The sequence below is a fragment of the Cervus canadensis genome, chromosome 6, assembly GCF_019320065.1.
Source record: "Cervus canadensis isolate Bull #8, Minnesota chromosome 6, ASM1932006v1, whole genome shotgun sequence".
Taxonomy (NCBI): Eukaryota; Metazoa; Chordata; class Mammalia; order Artiodactyla; family Cervidae; genus Cervus; species Cervus canadensis.
Window position 1 is genome coordinate 76048085 of NC_057391.1, and position 21898 is coordinate 76069982.

General features: G+C 54.0%; 1 protein-coding gene across 2 annotated transcripts in view; it reads left to right on the plus strand.

Annotated features, from left to right (window-relative positions):
- The first annotated feature begins 1810 nt into the window (after window positions 1–1810).
- PLEKHD1 (pleckstrin homology and coiled-coil domain containing D1) overlaps window positions 1811–21898 on the plus strand; it is a 33349-nt gene continuing 13261 nt past the window's right edge. The window contains exons 1-7 of one of the 2 annotated variants that reach the window (XM_043472391.1): window positions 1811–2076; window positions 2850–2947; window positions 17895–17988; window positions 18308–18397; window positions 18616–18692; window positions 19521–19612; window positions 20789–20841. In XM_043472391.1, coding sequence (XP_043328326.1) covers window positions 18359–18397; window positions 18616–18692; window positions 19521–19612; window positions 20789–20841 — 261 coding nt within the window. In that variant the 5' untranslated portion in view covers window positions 1811–2076; window positions 2850–2947; window positions 17895–17988; window positions 18308–18358. Of the gene's footprint in view, window positions 2077–2168; window positions 2948–17894; window positions 17989–18307; window positions 18398–18615; window positions 18693–19520; window positions 19613–20788; window positions 20842–21898 lie in introns of those variants that run through there. The other variant, XM_043472390.1, reaches the window with a different exon arrangement.

The window sequence follows — 21898 nt, forward strand, 5'->3', positions numbered from 1 at the left end:
CCAGTGAGCTCCACACCACAAGCTTCCAACACAAGTTTTTGGGCTCCCATCTGGAAAAAACAGAACTCCTAAAGTAGGAAATTTTCCAAGCATTAAAGCATGTGTCCAAAATCACCCCCCCCACCCCCCCCCACCCCCGGTGTGTGAAATGTCTACTTTGTATCCCCTCTGAGGGCTCTCATCATCTTCCTAGTCCTGTCTCTTTCCTTCTGATGGACTCGGGCCCTGGACCCTGTGTTATAGCTGAGCCTGAGACATTCTGCAGGGCAACATGAGCCAAGAGGGGAATTCAGATCGGCCCCTTTGGACAGCGAGAAACAAGGGGATGCTGCCTGGGCTTAGGACCCCAGGACTTGGTGAGGGGAACGGTGCCAGGGTGGAGAAGGCCTTTGTTAAACTCCTTCTTAACTAGGTGGCTCAGATGGTAAAGTGTCTGCCTACAATGCAGGAGACGGGGGTTTAATCCCTGGGTTGGGAAGATCGCCTGGAGAAGGAAATGGCAACCCACTCCAGTATTCTTGCCTGGAAAATCCCATGGATAGAGGAATCTGGTAGACTACAGTCCACGGGGTTGAAAAGAGTCAGACACAACTGAGCGACTTCACTTTCACTTTTCTTAACTAGACTCATAATATGTTGACCTGGGAAGCCCTTGGAGGAGCACTGAGTGAGGATCACAAATTTAAATGCCTACAGGGAGAAGTCAAGCAGATAACAGTGAGAGAAGTAGGCAGGTTGAAAGACAACAAGATAGTTGCTCTGTGGAGAATGCCATTTTAGGCATTACAGTATAAACTTTTAAAAAGGCTTGTTTAAAAAAAAAAGGCTGTAAAGGTTGATAAGAGTCAGAAAGTGGCTTGCCTGGGAGGCAGTGAGGAGGGGATGTTGAGTAATCAGGAGCAGGAGGGAAACTTCTGGGGTGATGGAAATGCACTGCATCTTGCTTTGGGTAGTGGTGACTGTGTATACATCATCAGATAAACTTCATCAAACAAATACTTAAGATCGGTATGTTTTGTCATATTTTAATTATACCTCAATTTTTTACTTTTTATTTTGGCAAATTAATAAAGTTTATCTGTAAAGTGATTTGACACTCAGGCTACCTATTTGCAGTGCTGGAGAAGACTCTTGAGAGTCTCTTGGACAGCAAGGAGATCAAACCAGTCAATCCTAAAGGAAATCAATCCTGAATTTTCATTGGAAGGACTGATGCTGAAGCTGAAGCTCCAATCCTTTGGCCACCTGATTTGAAGAGCTGACTCGCTGGGAAAGACCCTGATGCTGGGAAAGACTGAGGGCAGGAGGAGAAGGGGAAGACAGAGGATGAGATGGTTGGATGGCATCTCCAACTGGATGGATGTGAGTTTGAGCAAGCTCCACGAGATGATGATGGACAGGGAAGCCTGGCCTGCTGCAGTCCATGGGGTCTCAAAGAGTCTGACACACGACTCTGTGACTGAACCTATTTACAAACCTCTGTTCCAGTCTGACTTCTTTACAAGTGAGGCATCAAGAACCCCTGAGGGGAGAGGGGAGGAGGGCTTTTCCCAAGCGCTTAGAAGAAACCTGCATGCCCAGAGATGGCTGCGGTCCCCGACCAGGGGTAGGGAGACTGCAGCCTGGTTCAGCTGGCTGCCTCTCACCGCGCAGATTCGCTCCTGCCTTTGGAGCGGTGCCCATAGGCGGCGGTGTTAACAGAATCTCTCCGCGGGCGGTCCCCAGGGTTTGGACAGGCGTCTGCCCTAGCCTGAAAGTCAGACGATCACCTAGAGCCGCCGAGAGGAGCGGAAGTGGATGGAGCGCCAGGCCCCAGGGAGCACGGGCCAGGCGCGCAGATAAATCACGGACACCAGCGGCGCGGACCGTTCGGGATTGGCACTGAGAGCCAAATGCCGACGCAGGCAGCCAAGTTCTGGGAAGGGAAATCTGATCCGGATCGTGGCAGACGTGGTGCAAAGTGAGACCCACCTGAGCGGGGCGGGGAGGGGCTGCCAGCCGCGATGGAGTCTCCTCTCCCGCGGGCGCTCGGGCACCGGCCGAAGTCTCACCTGGCTCCCTGCCCTGCCCGAGGAGGTAAGGGGTTTCCACTCTAAAGGAGAGAAAAGTAAGGCTCACTGCCGCTTCCCCGAGCCTTGTAAGAACTGAGGTGGGACTCCAAGCCCGATCGTCTGCTCTCCTGCATCCAGAGCAAGTTTAAGGATCTGCAGGACTGACTCCAAGCCCGTCACAAAGCAGACGTGTTCCCGGTTTCGATGTAGGCGCCCCACGCGAGAAGGAGCCCGGGGGAGAAATGGGCCCGTGGGGCGGGGGTGGGGAGCTGGGGCTGGGTCCCGGGGCCAGGCTACCCGCCGGGACATTCCGGACGCACGGAGCCCGGCCCTCCCGCCGGCGCCCGCACTGATTGGCGCTCGCGGCCGGCCTCCAGCCAGCTCACCTGCCCCTCCCAGCCAATCGGGGCCACCAGAATTGGGGCTGTCGCAGGGAGAGGGGAGTGATGCTGTTGACTGGAGGCTGAGCCTCCCTCCCCGCCGGGCCCGCCGCAGCCCGGAGCCCGAGCCGCAGGCTGCGCGCCCCCTGGCCCCTAGCCGCCGCGTTCCGGGCCCCGCGCACTTGAATGCCGCAGCTCCCGGCCCGCACCGCTCCGCGTCTCCGCCGGCTGGGACGCGCCCCGACGGCGCCGGCCGACGCCGCTTCCCCGCAGCCTCGCGCCGAGCCCGCCCGAGCCCTGAGCCCCGCGTCCCTGCCGGCCCCGGGGAGCGGGTGGGCCCGGCCGCGAGCAGCCCCGCCGAGGCAGGATGTTCACGTCCAAGTCCAACTCGGTGTCGCCCTCGCCGTCTCTGGAGCAGGCCGACTCGGACGCGCTGGACATCAGCACCAAGGTGCAGCTCTACGGAGTGCTGTGGAAGCGCTCCTTCGGGAGGACGTCGGCCAAGTGGTCCCGGCGGTGAGTGCCCCTCCCGCGCCGAGGGAGGACCACCTGGGGAGGGAGCCAGGGCCTAAGGACCCCCTACCGAACCGCTCACTGCCGTCCTGCGCCTGCCTTTCTTGTGACCTTGGCCTCGCCCCGTTTCGCTCTTCGCTGGCTCCTCCTGTTAGATGTGGATCCCAGCCTCGGGCCGGGTCATCCCTGCCGGAGTCTGATCCAGCTGGGGTGGGGCCGCTGAGTTCTCTGTGGAATGGATCTAAGTCGGGTTGGGGAGAATGGACGCGGGCGGAAGAGATCGTGGCGGTGGTTGCAGCCCAGTTGGGTCATATTGGACTGTACTCGGCAGGGAGAAAGAAGCCCTGTCTTCAGCCAGACAGCCTCCCTGGGACCCCGCCCCCAATTCCATCATCTTCACAACCCTCTGCCCCAGGTTTCTAGAAGTGGGCACAGAGGTGGGTGTCCTACCTCCCACCCCCCACTTCCACCTACCCCCAACAATCGGGTACCTGCAGTGAGGGAGCTTCTGAAAAGCACTGGCCAGGGGCGGGAAGGAGGGTCTGGGAGAGTCTGTGTCCAGCCCTGGAGGAGTCTTATTGGGAACTGGTGCTTCCCAGGTGGAAGCTGGGGCTTCTTTAGTTGTAAAGAACCTGCCTGCCAATGCAGAAGATGTAAGAGACTGAGTTCGATCCCTGGGTTAGGAAGATCCCCTGGAGGAGGGCATGGCAACCCACTCTAGTTTTCTTGCTTGGGAAATCCCATGGATGGAGGAGCCTGGCAGGCGACAGTCCTTGGGGTCACAAAGAGTTGGAAACGACTGAAGTGACTTAGCATGCACATGCACACGTGTGTGTCTTTAAACTGGGCCTAAGGAAGAGAGACTCCAGTGCTTCAGGCAGAGAAGCTGGAACAGAAAGGAGGGACTCTTGAGGGTTGGGGGAAGGGAGATGGGGCAGGACTGAGGATGGATGGGTCCTGTCAGAGGACTGATCCTATGGAAGGGGTGGTGGGGAAGGTCAGAGCAGCCTGGTTCTTTGGCATCAGCTTCCCGGTCCCAACTCTAAGGCTACTCCACAGAGGCCAGTAGCTACTCATAACTGAGCCTGGAAGGTATTGGAGGAAGGGGGAGTTCACAGCCCTGAACTTGCAGGAAGCTCCCAATGCTGGTTTCCGGAGCAATGGGCCATCTTCTGGAAAGTGTTCACCTTCAGGGCAATCTCAGCTCTGAGATTTGCTGTGCGTTGGCCCCTGCCTGGAGGCATGACCCTACCAGGAAACTAGGAGGGGGTCTAGATGCCCCTTCCATCCCACCCTGTGCGTCTGCCCCTGAGCAGGGGGGCTTCCTATGTGCCAGGAACACAGTTCACAGGGACATGGTAATAGTTGGTTTTGATGTTCTGTTTTGATGAATAATTTAATATGTCTACAGAACAAACAGGACTGTGGATGCTGTTTCACATTTTACATACCTGGTTTTGGCTGGACTTCACACTTGGGGGTTTAGTGGGATGGTGGCTCCTTGAGTTCCTCCAAAGTTAAGCTTATCTCTGATCTCCTGAGTGGAGGCCTGGGGCAGCAGAGAGGCCATGTTGTGAGGGGTTTCCAGGGCTGTGTGGTCTGAGCGGCAGCTCTCAAGTGCCAGGAGCAGGCTTGTCTCTACCAAAGGCATTGAGTGGGGGTGGGGAGGCTGCTTATAAATTCAAGAACCATTAGCAGAATGCACCCCACCACCCTCTTCTACCTCAGTTGCTCTAGGCAAACAACACTCCTCTGTTGGGTCTAGCTGCTGTCCTTGGTATTACCTTTGGGTCTTGTCCTCCAAGACGTCCCTTTCCACGCATTTTTCACCTGATGGCATTCCTAATAAGTGCCGGGGATCTGCAACCCCCAGGTCCTGTCCCCTTGTACCCATCACCCACAGGTGTGGGGACTTGGCCCCTGCATCTGCAGTTGATTCCAGGGCTGGGAGGCATTGTGGGCAAAAGTTCCCCAGCTAAAAGCACAGTGATGGAGCCCAGGGGCCTTGGACAGCTGTAGCACCCCCACCCCAAGAATCTCCACCAGTAACTCCCACAACCACTCAAAAACTCACCCAGCCCAAGTCAGAACAGTGTACACGTTCTGCAAGGTTAAGTCCTCCAACCGCCTTCCAAGGAGATTTTCACTCTGTTCCTTCATGGGAATTCCAGAGTTGCCCCTGTGCAAAGACTCCTCCTTCCCTGGGACTCAGGAAAGAGCTAACATTCCCCTGCCCTTTCTAGGCCTCTGTCCATGTTCACAGATAAACACACACACACACACACACACACACGCACATGCACATGCGCTCTAGCCTTGGATCAGCAACAGCCGGCCAGAGAGGGTCTGGAATGGAGCAGGGGGAGGCCTGATGCTCAGCTTAGCCCCCTGTCACTTCCCAGCAGGGCCCCTTGGGCCCCACTTACCGCTCTGTGGCCTCTCTGGACTCCAGCTAATTAGCAGCCACAGGAAGGCCTGGGGAGAGGGCACTCAGGCCTGCCGCCTCAGAGCCCTGCCATTAGAGCGATCGATGCCATGGTCGGTGGGTGGGGGGTGCAGCTAAGAGGAGGGGGCCTGGAAAGGCTCCTGAGCCGCATAAATAACTCATGGGCAGGATGGGAGCGGCTGTGGCCGGCTGGGTTCTAGAAAACCTCTTCCACTCAGGGCCTGTGCCTCCAGCTCCTAGTGCCCGAGCAGCCCTTCCCGGGGTGGGAAGATGCCCTTGAGCTGAAGGGTCAGCTTTTATTCCCCATGAACAACAAAAAGAGAAAGGAATCAACAATGTTTTTTAGCAGTAATCAGATGACCTGGGAGAGGTGTCTAGAGGGTGACTCCTCCCCCTCACCTGTGAGCAGCAGAGACACAGGTGCTCAGAGACAAGGAGGACAGGAGTGAAGCCTCTCTGCCTGGGCTGTTGTCAGCCGCACGGAGGCACTGGTCCAGCAGACAGGCCAGCTCTCTCCCAGGGCTTCATTCTTTCCCCAGCACTCCAGTTGTTGTTCAGTCACGAAGTCATGTTCGACTCTGCGACCCTTTGGACTGCAGCACGCCAGGCTTCCCTGTCCTTCACTGTCTCCTGGAGTTTGCTCAAACTCATGTCCACTGAGTTAGTGATGCCATTCAACTGTCTCATCCTCTGTCGTCCCCTTCTCCTCCTGCCTTCAATCTTTCCCAGCATCAGGGTCTTTTCCAGTGAGTCGGCTCTTCCCATCAGATGGTCAAAATATTGGAGCTTCAGCTTCAGCATCAGTCCTTCCAGTGAATATTCAGGGTTGATTTCCTTTAGGATTGACTGGTTTGATCTCCTTGCAGTCCAATCCATTCCCTAATCCCTCTGCACATCTCCCAAGGCTGGAGCCTCTGATGAGGAGGGCCCAGCTGATTCCTTCCTGCCTCTGGGGTGTCTACACCCATGTCCCTCCTCCTCCCTCAGGTATAAGGTGACTGGTAGGCCCTGGGTATCAGCTCACTCTTGTGGAGCTTCGGGCCGTCCTACCTCAGGTTGCTGAGACTCACAGTGTCCGCTAAGTGCCAGGGGAACCCTGGAGATGAGGGGGCCTCATTTCCCAAAGCTCAGGCCACAACGTGCGCAGGGGTGGAAAGATGATCTGTGCAGCTGGTGTTCATCACGCCAGAAAGACTTGAGGAGACTTTCTTCCCACAGAGATTTAGGTCCAGGAGTTTCAGCCTTGGCTCTGAGCACTGCTTCCTAAAGGCGACACTGTGATACTCCCCCCAAAGGACTGTGGGGGGAGAGCTTGCCCGTCACCTCCAAGCACCAGGCTCAGCCTCACTCCAGTGACACTGGGACTTGGTCTCGCTTCCTGGCTCACATAGCATTTCTCACAGCTGACTGGGAGGTGTCCCCCCAGCACAGCTGCAGCATTTCTGCCTGTTCTATCCCAGTCTGCAGGCCCCTCTTTTTTTTTTTTCATAATCAACCTGTGCTCTCCCAACTTCTTTCAGAATGATAGTGTTTGGTGGTGGGCAGTGGCTAGGTGGCAGCTCTGGGCTCTCCCCAGATCCGTCTAAGATGGTGGCATCAAGGTTGTTTTGAGTCCTTAGTTTAAGTATGATCTGGGTACACTCTCCAGATCATCGCACAGCTGTAAGATGAGATGACACCCATTGTGTCAGGCTTCACTGGGGTCATGTGATGGTTCATTTGGCCCGAAGTTAAATGAGTTGGTTATGCAAACAAGACACACTTCTCCTTCCCCACTCCCAGGAGCTGTCATGAGAGGCTGTTGATGGGCTGTTTGAAAACAGGGGCCAGAACTCAAGTGGAACACTTTCAGGCAATTCAACTGCCTCGCGTCCAAGACTTGGAAATATAGAGCAGTTTCTTTGAGAGTGGGTGTGGCCCTGGTGGCAGGTGAACCCAGGCTGAGAGGCGGGTGCCCTGAGCTCCAGTCCCAGCTCTGCCCATGACCAGCTGTGTGAGCCAGGCCGGGGCACGGCTGCCTCACAGCTCACCGGCTGGCAGTGTCTCATCCGTCAAATGGAAATGGATCAAATTGTGGTGTTTAAACTCTGTTCCATGGTGATTCTACAGGTGTTTTAACTCCACCACAGGGAGGTGGGGGGCAGAAGGAGGGCTCCAAGGCCCCCTCCTGCGTCACCCAGTGCCTCTGCACTATTGCCTGCTTGGCACAGTAAGCTTGTCTTTATTATCTTGTTCAAAGAATTCTGCTAACTTGCTTTTGATTTTTTAAAAATGGAGTATAATTCCCAGGTGGCTCAAGTTGTAAAGAATCTACCTGCCAAAGCAGGAGACACAAGACACGCAGTTTGATCCCTGGGTTGGGAAGATCCCTGGGAGGAGGAAATGACAACCCCCTCCAGTATTCTTGCCTGAGAAATCCCATGGACAGAGGAGGCTGGTGGGCTACAGCCCATGATGTGGTCACAAAGTCGGACGTGACTGAGCACGCACACAATTGCTTTGATGTTGTGCTAGTTTCTGTTGTACAACAATGTGAATCAGCTGTAAGTATACATGTATCCCCTCTGCTAACATTTTTTGGAGCCCCCTGGACTTGGTGATCTTTGCATAAACCCTCGCTTGTCATCACCCATGTACTTCACAGGCAGGATTTCTGCTGTCCTGCCATCTCAGACCTGCTGCTGCTGCTAAGTCACTTCAGTCGTGTCCGACACAGTGTGACCCCATAGACGGCAGCTCACCAGGCTCTCCCGTCCCTGGGATTCTCCAGGCAAGAACACTGGAGTGGGTTACCATTTCCTTCTCCAAGGCATGAAAGTGAAAAGTGAAAGTGAAGTCACTCAGTCGTGTCCGACTCTTGGCAACCCCATGGACTGCAGCCTACCAGGTTCCTCCGTCCATGGGCTTTTCCAGGCAAGAGTACTGGAGTGGGGTGCCATTGCCTTCTCTGCCATCTCAGACCTAGAGCCAGGCAAGTAGCAGAGGCCAGGGTGGGCATTCCCTGAGTGTGCCAGGCTGCCTGGAATGAGCAAAAAGGGACACGCACTGGGAGCTGTGTCATTTCTGCCACTTCTGAAAGGGACACTTCTGATAAGCCATCCTTCCCCAGCTCTAGGATCTGCTTGACTCCACACCCCACACCCCTTTCCTCAGTGCCCGAGGAGCTCAGGGCTGAGGAAGCCGGGGTGCTGCTCCTGTTCTGGATGTCGGTGCCCCCAGGGAGAGGCCTCCAGGCTGGGTGTCCTGCCTTCCTGGGACGTGTAACCCATGGCCTCTCACGCTTCCGCAGGCCAGGGTTTCTGCTGATCCCTAGGGGCTGAGTTCTTGTTTCCTTATCTGTGGGTGAACTGGTTGCCCAGCGTAGACGCTCCTTGTTGCATTAGCAGATATGGACCCTGGCTCATTCCTCAGTCTCCCCCTCCATCCCCACCACCACACTGATGCACCAGCCTCCACACAAGCTTTCTGGGGGCCTTGTAGACTGTGTGAAGAGAAAGTAAATGTTCGACTCTTTGTGACCCCATGGACTGTAGCCCAGCAGGCTCCTCTGTACATGGGATTCTCCAGACAAGTATACCGGAGTGGGTTGCCATTTCCTGCTCCAGCGTGAAGAGAAGGTTTGTCAAAGAACAGAGTGGAGAGGTATTTGAATCCCAGAGTTGCAAGCACCTAGTTGCGTCAGTTCCCTGGTTTCCTGAGCCTTCCAGACACTGCATCTCAGTACCACCAGGGCTGGGATTGTTCTCCGCTGTCTCTTGACCCTGTAGGACCCAGGCTCTTGGATCTTCCCTGAATCCTCTCTCCTCTGCCCTCTCCCCTCACCCCACTTCCCCTCTGCCCTTCAGGACTGCCCCCCCCTCCAAGTCTCTCTCTGTGATGCAACTCCCTTCCCAGCCCCTACATTCACACTTGGCTTTGCACCTCCAGACATTCAGGAGCAGTGTAGATGCGCCTTGCTTTGCCAGGACCCACCCAACTTAGAAGGTATTTGTGGGTCTAAGTAGCCTTTATTGCTCATTTCCAGCTGGATCGACTGTGAGGCCCATGTTGGCCATCAAACTCTGCTTGAGCCCTTGTTGCCTTCAGGGCGCTTAGGAGGGGAGTCAAGGTGGAAGCAAAGCTAAGGACAACCTTCCTGGGCTCCCTGGTTCAGCTCGGATGGTACCTCGTCCGCTTTGCAGCTCAGCTAGCATCCTGGGCCTCGTGTCATCCCAGACTCTGCTCTCCCTCGCTTGTCTGTTCAACAAGCTCTGCTGACTTGTATCAGCAACAACCAAGAACTCTAGTCTGCCCCCTCTGCCCAGCTGTGGAGCCCTCCGAGACACCTTCTCCATGTCTAAAACTGCCAGGTGACCTCACAAGGGCCCTGTTTGACACCCGTTGGCAGCTCCCGTCGTCTGCCACAAGGAGCCCCGCCTTCTCACAGGGACCACAAGCCCCACCCACGCCTGGTCCCCGCTGCTGTCTTTGACTTTAACCCACCTCTCACTCCCCTCCGCGACACCACTGCGCACCCCTCGGCACTTAGCTGCCAGCAGTACCAGATGTGTTCCGATAGCCTTGAAACACAATGTTTGCTGCATCTGCTGCGCCTTCTGTCTGAGATGCATCTCCACTTCCCTCGTCCCCTCAGTTTCCTAGACGCTCCTATTCATCCTTCCAAACCCTGCTCGGTTGTCACCCCCTCTCAGAGAACATTCCGGGCTGGACACCCAAACCATTCATTCCTCACCCTTCTGTCCTCTTTCTGTATCTCATACAAACTTACAAAGTGGCAGGGCACCCTGGTGCTGCATATTGATCCCAGCTCCCCACTGGCCAGTTGTGTAACCTGGGGCATGCTGCTTAACCTCTCTGTTCTCCACTCATTTCATCTAGCTCATGTGAGGAGTGAATGGCTAACAACCATTCTCATGTTATTAAAACAGTGCCTGGCACACAGGATAAGCATTGGCTGTATTTTAAATTATTGATTTGTACAATCGGTGTTTGCCTATAAGCTCCCTGAGGACAGGAAATCATCAAGCCCCCGGGCCCAGAAGTGTACTGGGAGATTCGCTCATGCTCTCTGACTTGAGCTGGCCGGGGGCTTGCAGTTACTTTGCAGAGAGAAGCTCTAAGAAGACAAACCACGATGCCAGGTCTGAAGCGCTAAAGAGAGCCAAGAGGAGTGGTGAGGGGGGCTGGGCATCAGAGGGCAGAGCGGCTGAGAGCCTGAGCCTTGTCGGTGTGATACCCAGCCAACTCTGCTGGCCTGACACACAGCAAGCCAGATGCTGAGCCACCCAGCTTTGCAGCAGAGAAAAGGTTTATTCGCGAGGCAGCCAAGTGAGGAGTTGGGAGAGTTAATCCCAAATCTGCCTCCCCAGAGGCGAGCAGCTTGGGGTATTTATGGTCTAAACGAGAAGGGAATCTGAGGCATGGGGGGAGGTGACTGGAGGAAGGAGGTGAAGGAGTCTGTGTTCTGCACAGGCGCACCTGAGTTACATGCTTCTTTATGGAAGGCAGGTGCAAATTCCAGGGAAGTCTGATATGGAGGGAACCTGGGGCTGTGACGGTCACCTGTGGGGCGAGCAGGTCTATTCTGTGCAGACTCTGATCAGATGTGTTGGATCCTCCCGGTTTCAGCCAGTTTGTTGTGTTACAAGCAGAGGGCTTTTAAACAAGCTGTTCCCTTATCTGCTGGTCTGTTAAGACAAGCTCAAGAATTTGCATTAGTCACCAGTTTCTGTTATGGATTTTTTCAGCCCATGGGGCATGGTTTCAGTCCTCCCCTATCTTCAGTTCCTCAGCTTTGACAGAAGAGGACTACATTCTGCTGATAACTGTGGAAGGCCTATGGAGAATTAGAGGAATGGAATTGTTTTGCATTTGATTGCAAACTTGGGACCATGTTTTGGATCTGGATTTTTTCTCTTTTGAAGGCAGGCACTTAGTCTTTATTTGAATAATCATCATATGAATTAGAGTTAAGGATACGTGGCAAAGAGCAAGTACAGAGTTTTAACAAGAAGGAATATAAATCCTAGCCAGCTCACAAAAGAATGACAGTTTAGGGGACTTCCCTAGTCGTCCAGTGTTTAGGACTTTGCCTGCCACTGTAGCGGGTGCAGATTCGGACCCTGGTTGGAGAGTTAGATCCCGCAAACCTTGGGGCCAAAACAGCAAAACATAAAAAAACCAAAAGCAATATTGTAGCAAATAAAAGACTTTAAAAATGGTTCCATATCACGAAAGAAAATCTTTAAAAAAAAATGACAGTTTAAGTAATCCTTCAAATATAGACCTATTTCCTGATGGGATGCATGAGAAGATATTTCCTAAGAATCCAGGTTCTGGGGGTGACACTTGTTGGAGTCAAGTTGCATAATTTTTTCACAGTAGGTTTTAATTTCTGATGTGGTGTTATTATATACATAACACGAGCTACTGACCGCCACACACACGCTCCTCTGCTGCAAACCTCAGCATCTTAGCATTTGGCTTGCTGCACTTCGGGCAGACGAACCTGGTATGGTAACAAGCTGACCAGCTGAGTTCCCGGTCTGCCCCTTACAAGTTGCTGAATCTCTCTGTGCCTCAGTTCCCTCACCAGTGAAATGGGAATACAGCCCCAACTCTCAGAGTTGTCATGAGAGATTAGATAAGATAATATTAATAAAACACTTAGAAACATGAGCATCTTAGTACCTGGTAACTTTTCCTCCATCTAGAGGTGAAATTCTTTAAGACCAGAGAGAAGAGGCAGCCAGGGCAGACACAGACCTTTTACTCATGCACACGCTCTGGGCTTCACTGAAGCTTGGGACTAGACAGGGAGACCCTAGGGGCTGGGACTGGAGACGAAGCTTTGCCCAGGACTGAAGCTGGCCTGGGTAGAAGGGTGGGCCTTGGACAGGGGGGAGGGGCGGCGGCAGGAAAGGGCTGTGTGTTTGGAGGACAGCGAGTTGGCCAGCTGGGCTGAAGCCAAGGGCTCTTGCCAGTAGGAGTTTTTTGAGCACAAATGGGAAAGGAGGTCAGGGGAGGCAGCGGCAGACACTGAACTTAATAATAATAAATAGTTGTAGTAGTAATAAAAGTAAATGTTTAAGGAATATTTACCATGTGTCACACAATGTTCGAAGACTTTATGTGAACAACTCTTTTCGTTATCCCAACAACCCTAAGAGATATATGTGCTATTAGTGTTTTCAAGTTCCCCTGGGGGACCAGAGCCCTAGAGAGATCAGAGGACTTGCCCTGGTCACATTGCTGGTAAGTGGCAGAGTTCTGACGCTCGGCTACCCCAGCCTTGACACCTACTGCCTTTGGCCCATCTGTTTCCTGCCCAGGTGATGGCCCAAAGGCCAAAGCAGCTTCTGAGGCAGTGTGGTATGGGAGTAGGAACGGAGGCTGTTGTCTGTGTTTCCAGTCCCACCTCCACCTCTACCCTGGCTATATGACTTTGCATGTGTAGCTTCATCTCTTAGCCTCAGTTTCCTCATCTGTAAAATGGGAACAAAAAGCCCTACCTTCCGGGATTATTACATGGATCAAATACTGATACCTAGGGCTTCCTTGGTGGCTCAGACAGTAAAGAATCTGCCTGCAGTGCTGGTGACCCGGGTTTGATATCTGGGTCAGGAAGCTCTCCTGGAAAATGTAATGGTAACCCACTCCAGTATTCTTGCCTGGAGAATTCCATGGACAGTGGAGCCTGGTGGGCTACAGTCTATGGGGTCACAAAGAGTCAGACACAACTGAGCAACTAACACTTCCACACTCTGCTTGGAAAACAGCCCATGAGAACAGCTAAACAACCAGTGACTGTCTCCAGCCCAACTCAGTGAGCCTAACTCTGCAGGACTCAGAAGGAGGCAGCCCCTGGCTTGTGGTCAGAATGAGAACCCCGGGAGTAAGGGGATGGTGGAGGAAGGGGCAGGAAGAGGAAGTATCCTTCTGTGCAGGGGCACTCTAACCTTGGGCCCCCGCCTGCTGCAGGGAAGCTGAGAGTCATTGGCTGGAGCAGCGGGCAGGTCCTGAGACACGGTTACAAGCAAAGCCAGCCCTTTGGGTCCTCGAAGTGAACTTGCCAGATGTACCCTTTGTTGGGCGATCCTCCTCCTTGCCAGCTGGGGAGTTACCCTCCTCCTCCAGATCCATGCCAGCTTCCTTTCCTTGATTCCCATCCCCACCCGAAGCAAACTGAGAGCAGCTGCAACCAGACCAGGCTTGGCATGCGTGGCACGTGACCCTTCATGACCCCTGTGGCCACGGGAGCCCCGAGCTCTGCCGAAGTCTGGAACAAAGCGTGCCCTGGACATCCGTCTTCCCCTGCCTCTCAGAGGGCACAGAGAGGAGGGCCGTGACATTCGGCAGTGACATCCAATGTGGCAGACAGATGTGGAGGGCTTTTCATGCCTTCATCCCCTGGATCCTTTCCTGTCCCTCCTGTGGCCCCAGCCCCTAAGGGATCCCACGCATTACCCCCTAACCCCCAGCAACAGTCTGTCCTCAACCCAGCAGCCAGACTGAGCCTTCTGCAGTGCGAGTCAGATCATGTCACTCCTCTCAGAACCCTCCAGGGCTTGTCCCTCTTACTCAGAGGAAAAATCAGCCTCTATCAACTAGTGGTCTGACTTTCAGCAGGTCATGTCACCTTTCTGCTTCATTTCTGCCCATAGAAAATGCAGACACCTGCCTCATGGGAAAATGAAAATGTTAGTCGCTCAGTCGTCAATGACTCTTTGCTACCCTGTAGCCTGCCAGGCTCCTTTGTCCACAGAACTCTCCAGGCAAGAATACTGGGGTGGGTTGCCATTTCCTTCTCCAGGGAATCTTCTCCACCCAGGGATTGAACCCAAGTCTCCCACATTTCTGGCAGATTTTTTACCATCTGAGCCACCAGGGAAGCCCTTGTTGGATAATAGTGAGTGTTAAATGCATTAACAGAGGTAACTGCTTGCAATAACGTATTGCTTGGGGTAAGTGCTAAATAAACGTTAGTTTTATCATTAATGCTATTCTAGTAGCCAACAGGGCCTTACACAATCTGCTTTCCACCTGGTTCCCTCTGTTGCAGCCACACTGCAGTTCCTTCCAGAACCAGGCACACTTCCCATCCAGGGCCTTTGCACCTGTGGCTCCTCTGCCTGGAACACTTATCTTTCCACAGATGATGCCTTCAGGCTCTCCTTGACCACTTTGTTTAACAACAACACCCCCCCCACCCACCCCTCACCCCATTGCTCCCCCTGCTTTATTTTCCTCCATAGCATTTATCAGCATCTGGTATGTGGCATGTCTTTCTTTCTAACTTACTGTCTGCATCCCCACTACACACACTCAAGTATAAGCTCTATGGGAACAGGGATTTGTGTCTCTCTTGTCCACACCTCTGTCCCTGACACTCAGAACATTGCCTGGCACAGGTAGGGGTGCAGCGATTATTTGTTGACTCAATGAACGTTTCTTCATAGCAGCCCCAAGAGGCAGATACGCGCGGCCTCGTTTTGTAGAGGAGCTTTGAAGGGAAGATTCTGCAAGGCTGGGAGCCGGCCGGAGGCTGTGGCTTGAGGGATAGGGATTGTTTGCCTCCAGAGCCCCGTCCTCTCCCTGTCTGTGTGTCTAGTGACCAGCTGTCTGCCACCCTCACCGAATCCCTGGCACAGTGCTTTGCTCTGAGGGAGGAGGGGTCTCTAGAAGTGTCACAAAGGCAAGAAAGTATTCATCTTGGTCAGCTCAGGCAAATACCATAGACTGAGTAAACAGTCTGTTACACTGTTAAACCCTTCTGCTCAACAACAGAAATTTATTTTCCTAGGAGGCTGAAAGTCTGAGATCAGGTGCTGACATAAGCAGGTTCTTTCTGGGAAGGACTCTTTTCCTGGCTTGCCGACAGCCGCCTTCTCACTATGTTCTCAAGGGGCCAAGTGGGAGAGCAAATGCTTCGTCTTAATAGGATTGGATTATGGCCCCACTTCTTGACCTCATGTAACCTTAACTACTGTCTAAAGACCCTATCTCCAGGGACTGCCTTGGTAGTCCTGTGGTTAAGAGTCTACCTTCCAATGCAGGGGCTGCAGGTTTGATCCCTGGTTGGGATTGGAGAGCTAGGATCCTACATGCCTTGGGGCCAAAAAACCAAAACATGAAACAGAAGCAATATTGTAACAAATTCAATAGAAACTTTAAAAATGGTCCACATCAAAGAAAAATCTTAAAAAAAAAAATAAGACCCCTTCTCCAGATACAGTCACATTGGAGGATAGGGCTTCAACTTCTGAATCTGGGGGAACACACTTCATTCAATAGCAGTATTTCAGTAACCACCGAAAGGGGAGAGTAAGGGTCCCTAGGAGGCGGCCCTGTGCCCCTGCCTCCCATTTTTCTGTGGGTGACAGGACTGTGGAGATGTGTCACTCAGTCCAATCCTGGCTCTTCTTCAAATTGGCAGTGATGAGCACAGCCTCATCTGATCCTCATAATAACCAGATGAGGTCTGTGTTATCACTCCCATTCTACAGGTGAATAAACTGAGGCTCAGAGAGGCAAGCTTACTTGATCTAGCCCCTCCCTCTTGCCCCCCACCCCAGGCTGAGAAGTGACAGCTCTGTGTTCTTATCCACTCTATGAATTTCCTTCGAAACTGTCAAAGGACATCTCTCGTGTCCCACAGGACTGAGGGGCCATGACACGCCCTCCAGACAAGAGTGAGCACCCAGGTTGCGGCAGTGGTGCTCAGTGCCAAGTGCACGGCCGGTCAGCACGGACAGAAGGAGCTCATACGGCAGTGTGGGCTGGGCTGGTCACCAACGGTGAGACAGTTTCAGCCAGGTGAAGAGAGAGAGTAGGCACTCCTGGGAAACTGTGCGGTCTCTTTCGCAGGATCCTGCAAGACAGAGTGAGGCAGGAGGCAGCGAGCTCAGGGTTTGTGGGGCCAAGAGGCTAAAAGGCAGAAGTGGCAGGAAGGCTGAGAAGGTGGGCAGGGGTCAGGTGCTAGGGGGCCCAGGACGTGTCCGCTGTTCTGCAGATGGTGGTATTCGTGTGTTCTTCCTCCACGGGGGTGGGGGGTGAGTCGGCTTTAGCAGGATGTCACCTCTGAGGCCCACAGCTGCCCGCAGTGTCTGGCTGGGCCGAGAGGGCCCATGCAAATAAAGAACATGGTTGGGGTGGGGTGCACAGTGAAGGACAGAGCTGAGCTCCTTTCCTGGGGGAGGGGAGACAGCAGCTGTTGGCAGTCACAGCGACCCTCCCACTGTAGCTGTGGCCTCGGGAGGATCCCCTTGGCTGGTGGCACCTTCAGAGATTCACCGGCCACTTTTCGAGTCCCTCCCAAGAGGGTGTGTCCAACCCGGGTGTGCCGGTGAATGTTTAACCACTTGCTCTCTTGGGGTTGGGGTGGGGTGGAGCAGTTGATGTTTGTAGCATTTGATGATTTCCCTGGTGTAAATATTCCGACTCTGACTGACATCAGCTACCGATACAATGTCGCTGATCACATAGCAGGGGAGAGTCCCGCTGTTGGCCGCCATGAGCCCATCTGAGCCGTGTTTCCGGCTCCCCCTAGTCCCATGGCTCCGACAGCGGCATTAGCAGCTGCCCCAGGAGGATGGAGCTACCACTCTGGGCTCTCAGGTCCAACTGGATCTTCTCCTGGAGGGCACCTGGTGTCTTATTTAGTCATCAGTCCTATGAGAGTCCCCTGGGTGGATGCAAGAGCTCCGCCTGTGGGCATCAAAGTCAGAAAGCCCCAAAGGCCTAGAGATCCCAAAGTGAAAGTGTTAGTCACTCAGTCATGTCTGACTCTTTGCGACCCCGTGGACTGTAGCCGGCCAGGCTCCCCTGTCCATGGGATTCTCCAGGTGAGAATACTGGAGTGGGTAGCCATTCCATTCCCCAGGAAATTTTTCCAACCCAGGGATCGAACCCACATCTCCTGCATTGGAGGTGGATTCTTTACTGTCTGAGCCACCAGGGCAGCCCTAAGTTAGCCCCAGGGCCCAGAAGGAGGCTGTGTGGAACATCCAAGACCGAAGGCAATGCAGGTGTCACATGTAGGCTGCAGGCCTGGCCTCACCAGCCTGGTACCCACAGGCCATTTGATGGCCCGTCTTCAGGACCACTTGTCAAAAGACCCACTTTGGAACTGTGTGTCCTCCAGCCCTTCTTCTGCCCCTCTTGGGGTAGACTCACAGGGCTGAAGGTACCTGAGGGGAAGGACCACAGATACCCCCCTGTGCCGAAGGTGGCGGCTCGGGGGGCTGGAGGAGTCAGCTGTGAAGCTGCGGGAGGCTGCCTGTGGGCCTCCCACTTACGCTTGTCCACTGGTGTGAGGGTGGGCTGCCTATTGGTGGGGGCCTGGCCAGCTGAGGACTTTGCCTGGATATGGCACGTGAGTTGGCAAGGATGAGTCTGAGTGGTGTCCTCATGGTCTCCCCACATGAGCACAAGGGTGCTCTTGTCATTCCAAGAAACCTCACCCCTTTTCTCCTGTTTTCCCCTCCTCCCCACCACCCACTATAGGTTTTTCATCATCAAAGAGAGCTTCCTTCTTTACTACTCTGAGAGCGAAAAAAAGAGCTTTGAAACCAATAAATACTTCAACATCCATCCCAAGGTGAGGGGCCTCTCCCCAGGACACAGTGCGGGAGGGCCCAGTGGGAACAATGGGGGACGGTGTCCCCAGAGGGGAGGGTGCTCTCTGGTGTCCTGCCCTGGTCTCATGGCAAGTCTTATGGAGGGGGGGGGGGCGGGTGCAGAAACCACCCTGGCCCCCTCCCAGGCAGTGTCCCTCCTGTGTCCCTCTGGGAGAGTTCTGGTCTGGCTTCTAGCTTCGAGCCTTTAGCAACACCTGGATATTGGCTGAAGGCTCCCAGAGGCCTTCGGTGACCTGGGCTGGGTGGGGGCTGCGGGCCACTGTTCTGGTTCTTTCTCAGGGTGTCATCCCTCTGGGTGGCTGCCTGGTGGAGGCCAAGGAAGAGCCCAGCATGCCCTACGCCATGAAAATCTCCCACCAGGATTTCCATGTGAGTAAGGCTCTCTGCTTGGCCAGGGCTCCGCAGGGACAGAGCAGATTCCCTGGGACCCCAGGCTCCCCCGGGGCATCCCCTCCAGTGGGCTGGCCTGAGAAGAGTGTCAGTGACTTGGGGACGTGGGTGAGAACACAGAGCAGGCCTGCAGAGGCCGAGTGGTGGCACGCGGGGTGGCTCTTCTCAGGTGCACCAGTGTCTTCTCTTCCTGGCAGGGGACCATCTTGCTGGCCGCCGAGTCGGAGTTTGAGCAGACCCAGTGGCTGGAGATGCTGCAGGAGTCTGGGAAGGTGTAAGTGCACCTGGGCAGGAAGGGGGGCAGCCTGAGGGTCTGGAAGGGGAAAGAGTGTGGGCTGGGCCAACCCTGACCTCCCTGCCTCTCGATTGGGATCCTGGTGGAAACACAGACATCCTGGGAGAGGGTGGGTGGGGAGCACAGGGCTGGGGGGAGCTGGTTTGTGTGGGGAGTGGAGACAGACCAGATTTAGAGCATCTTTGGGGAGTCTTCTAAGTGAGATTCGAGCAAAATGAGCTTTGCTGGTTTAGTCACAAGTGCACACATAGGCACCATTTGTCCCCCACTCTCAGGAGCAAATCTGGTGTCATTAGGAGAAGTTGGCAGCCTCCTGACACCCATCCCATCTCCCCAGGCCCTTAGTTAATCCTAGCACAAACCAGTGGTTTGTAGATGGAGGTACAGAAACCTCCAGCCCATTTGCTCACAGATCCCTGTCTCGGCCCCTGCCTATTCATGCTGGGCTGTGCTTTCAGTTCCACAAATAATTCTGAATGGTGCCCTGGGCCAGGCCTTTTGGCAGGTGATAGGCATTCAGTGGTCTAGAAAGCAGCCCAGGAAGCAATCTCTTTCCTGCTCCCAAAGTGCTATTGGCCCAGCTCCCAGTGGCCCACTTTGCAGCCTGGGCACCCTCCGGGGACTGTAATGGATCAATGTTGGTGGCATGGCCAGTCACGGGGACCAGGGTGGGTGCGAGCTGGGATTCTGGAGGAGAGAGGATGACGAGGACACGCTATGCACATTCTCTTTCTCCTCCAGCCTTCTGTTTTAACAGTTGTGTGTGTCTTCCTCTTCTCTCCTGTTCCATCTGCCCTCCCTCCCCAGGACTTGGAAGAATGCCCAGCTGGGAGAAGCCATGATCAAAAGCCTGGAGGCCCAGGGGCTGCAGTTGGCCAAGGAGAAGCAGGAGTATTTAGGTTGGCTGAGGGATGGGCTGCAAACAGGCTCCCTGGTGATAGCATTTCAGGGCCGGGGGCTGCAGCCTAAGGTTTGGTGCAGGGCTGAGGGAGGGTTTCTTGGGTAGGGGTTTAGCAGGCTCCAAGGAGCCGGAGACCAGCCCGGAGCCTGGGGGGGCTGTATGGCATGATACGAGTCCTCTGGGTTGGCATGACAGGAGGCAGGAGAGCCTAGTGGTTAGGAGCCGGAGCTCTGGACCCAGCTTTGTCATTTATGCATCAGCTGTGTGGATCTTTAGGCAGTTCCTCTTAAGCCTCAGTTTCCTCACCCTTAAACTGGAGACAAAATCAGACCCCAACTTTTAGAGGTGGTGGAAATGCCTAGAAACACTTGTGTCAGCTCTGCAGCAAGAGCCCCACAAATGGAGAGGATGTTGCCCCCAGACCCCAGTTCTCACCCCCAGCCCTCTTTAAGGTTCTAGGCCCAGGTGCCCCTTATTGGCTAGCGGTTGTTGTTGTTTAGTTGTTAAGTTGGGTCTGACACTTTGAGACCTCGTGGACAGCAGCACTCCAGTCTTCCCTGTCCTTGACTGTCTCCTGGAGTTTGCTCAAACTCATGTCCATCGAGTAGATGATGCCATGCAACAATCTCATCCTCTGTCGCCCCCTTCTCTTCCTACCATCAATTCTTCCCAGCATCAGGATCTTTTCCAACGAGATTAGCTGGTAGGCATGCTCTGTTTGAGAAAGACAGTTAGTCTGGGAGGTTGGTCCTTTGCCTGGGACCCTCTCCCTTGCTGCCTCCTTAAATGTGTGGGGACCAGAGCACTGACTCCCCTCTGCCTGCTCTAGACACCCTCTGCCCCCAGGACCTGCCTTGCCTCACTCACCAGAAATAAGTGCAAAGGTTAACAGCACCCTGGGGGTGCAGAGACCCACTTGAGCTTCCAAAGATGAGCTGTCATTGTCTTGTGAATGCACAATGCAGGGTCATTGCCAGGAGAGGAAGGTAGCAGATCAGGCCAACTCAGAGTTTGCAGCCCCAGGAGCTGGTCGCTCTCCCAGCTGGGAGGCCCAGCAGTGCCAACCTCATCCTTGGAAGGAGCTGGGGGTGATGGAGGTGATCACAGACAGTGACCCCTCAGGACTGGATCTGCAGTGAGCATCTCGTGAGAGTGTGTATCCTTGTTTTGGCAGACAAACTGATGGAAGAGACTGAAGAACTCTGCCTTCAGAGGGAGCAGAGAGAGGTAGGGGCACATCGAGGCCACTCCCCACCGCCTCCTGCTCTATGGGCCCTTTCACAGCCGCTGTGCGCTGACCTGTGTTTCTGGCATTAAGGAAGGGTGTAGGGGAGACGGGTTCCCAGGCAACCTGCTGGGAAATCAGACGGGCAGAGCAGGGAAGGCACTGAAATGACAGTGCTTGGGACTTGCTGTCGCTTTTTGGCAAGACGTGTGTTTCTCTTTACCAGTCCCCAGGGAGAAAAGTCAGAAGAGTAGGTGATCACTTTCTAAAGAAAGAGCCATTCAGAAATTTTATAAGCTGTGTCAGGAGGCAACGAGCTTCGTGTCACTACTGATATTCACAGAAGGCTGAGGCGGCCTTTTTCATCCACAGAGGGATTTCTGGCCCCATAAAGGTGACTGGGTTGGAAGATATCAGAGGTTCCTTCATCCTCTAAATGTTAAGATACAAGTTTTAAGGAGGCCAAGCATTGGCTGGAGGCAACTAACCCTAACCCTTGCCTCGTTTAAAGGCGAGGGCTGCTAAAGTCCATGCTATTTGGGATCTCCACGAAGCCCTGGGCCTTGCCTGTTCTGAGAAGTCATGAAGGGCAGGGTGGGGTAGTGGTTATCAGTGGAGCCAGGCTGCCTGTGTCTGGATTGGACCTTCACTGCTTCTGACTGTGTGACCTTGGGCAAGTTACCCCACCTCACTGAACATTAATAGCCTCATTTGAAAAATGGGGATAATAATAGAACCCATCTTATCAGGTATGTTTGGAGGATTAAGTGAGATGTTATATATAAAGTGCTTAGCACAGAGTACATGCTTAATGAACATTTGTGTTTGTTAGTATTACAATTGTTAACTATGAGCCCATCCTACAATTGAACTGCCAACTGCCTGAGCTCCAAGCCGCAGAGTGGCATGCCCTGAAGCACCCACAGAGGGAGGGCCTGATTTGGTCCACTTCTCTTTGCTTGGTTCCTGTTGCTTATCTCTCCCAGGAAAGTTCAGGGCTGGGCCTGTCCGCCCGGGCTCAGTGCCTGCTTCTCTGACTTGATTCTCACAAACCTCTCA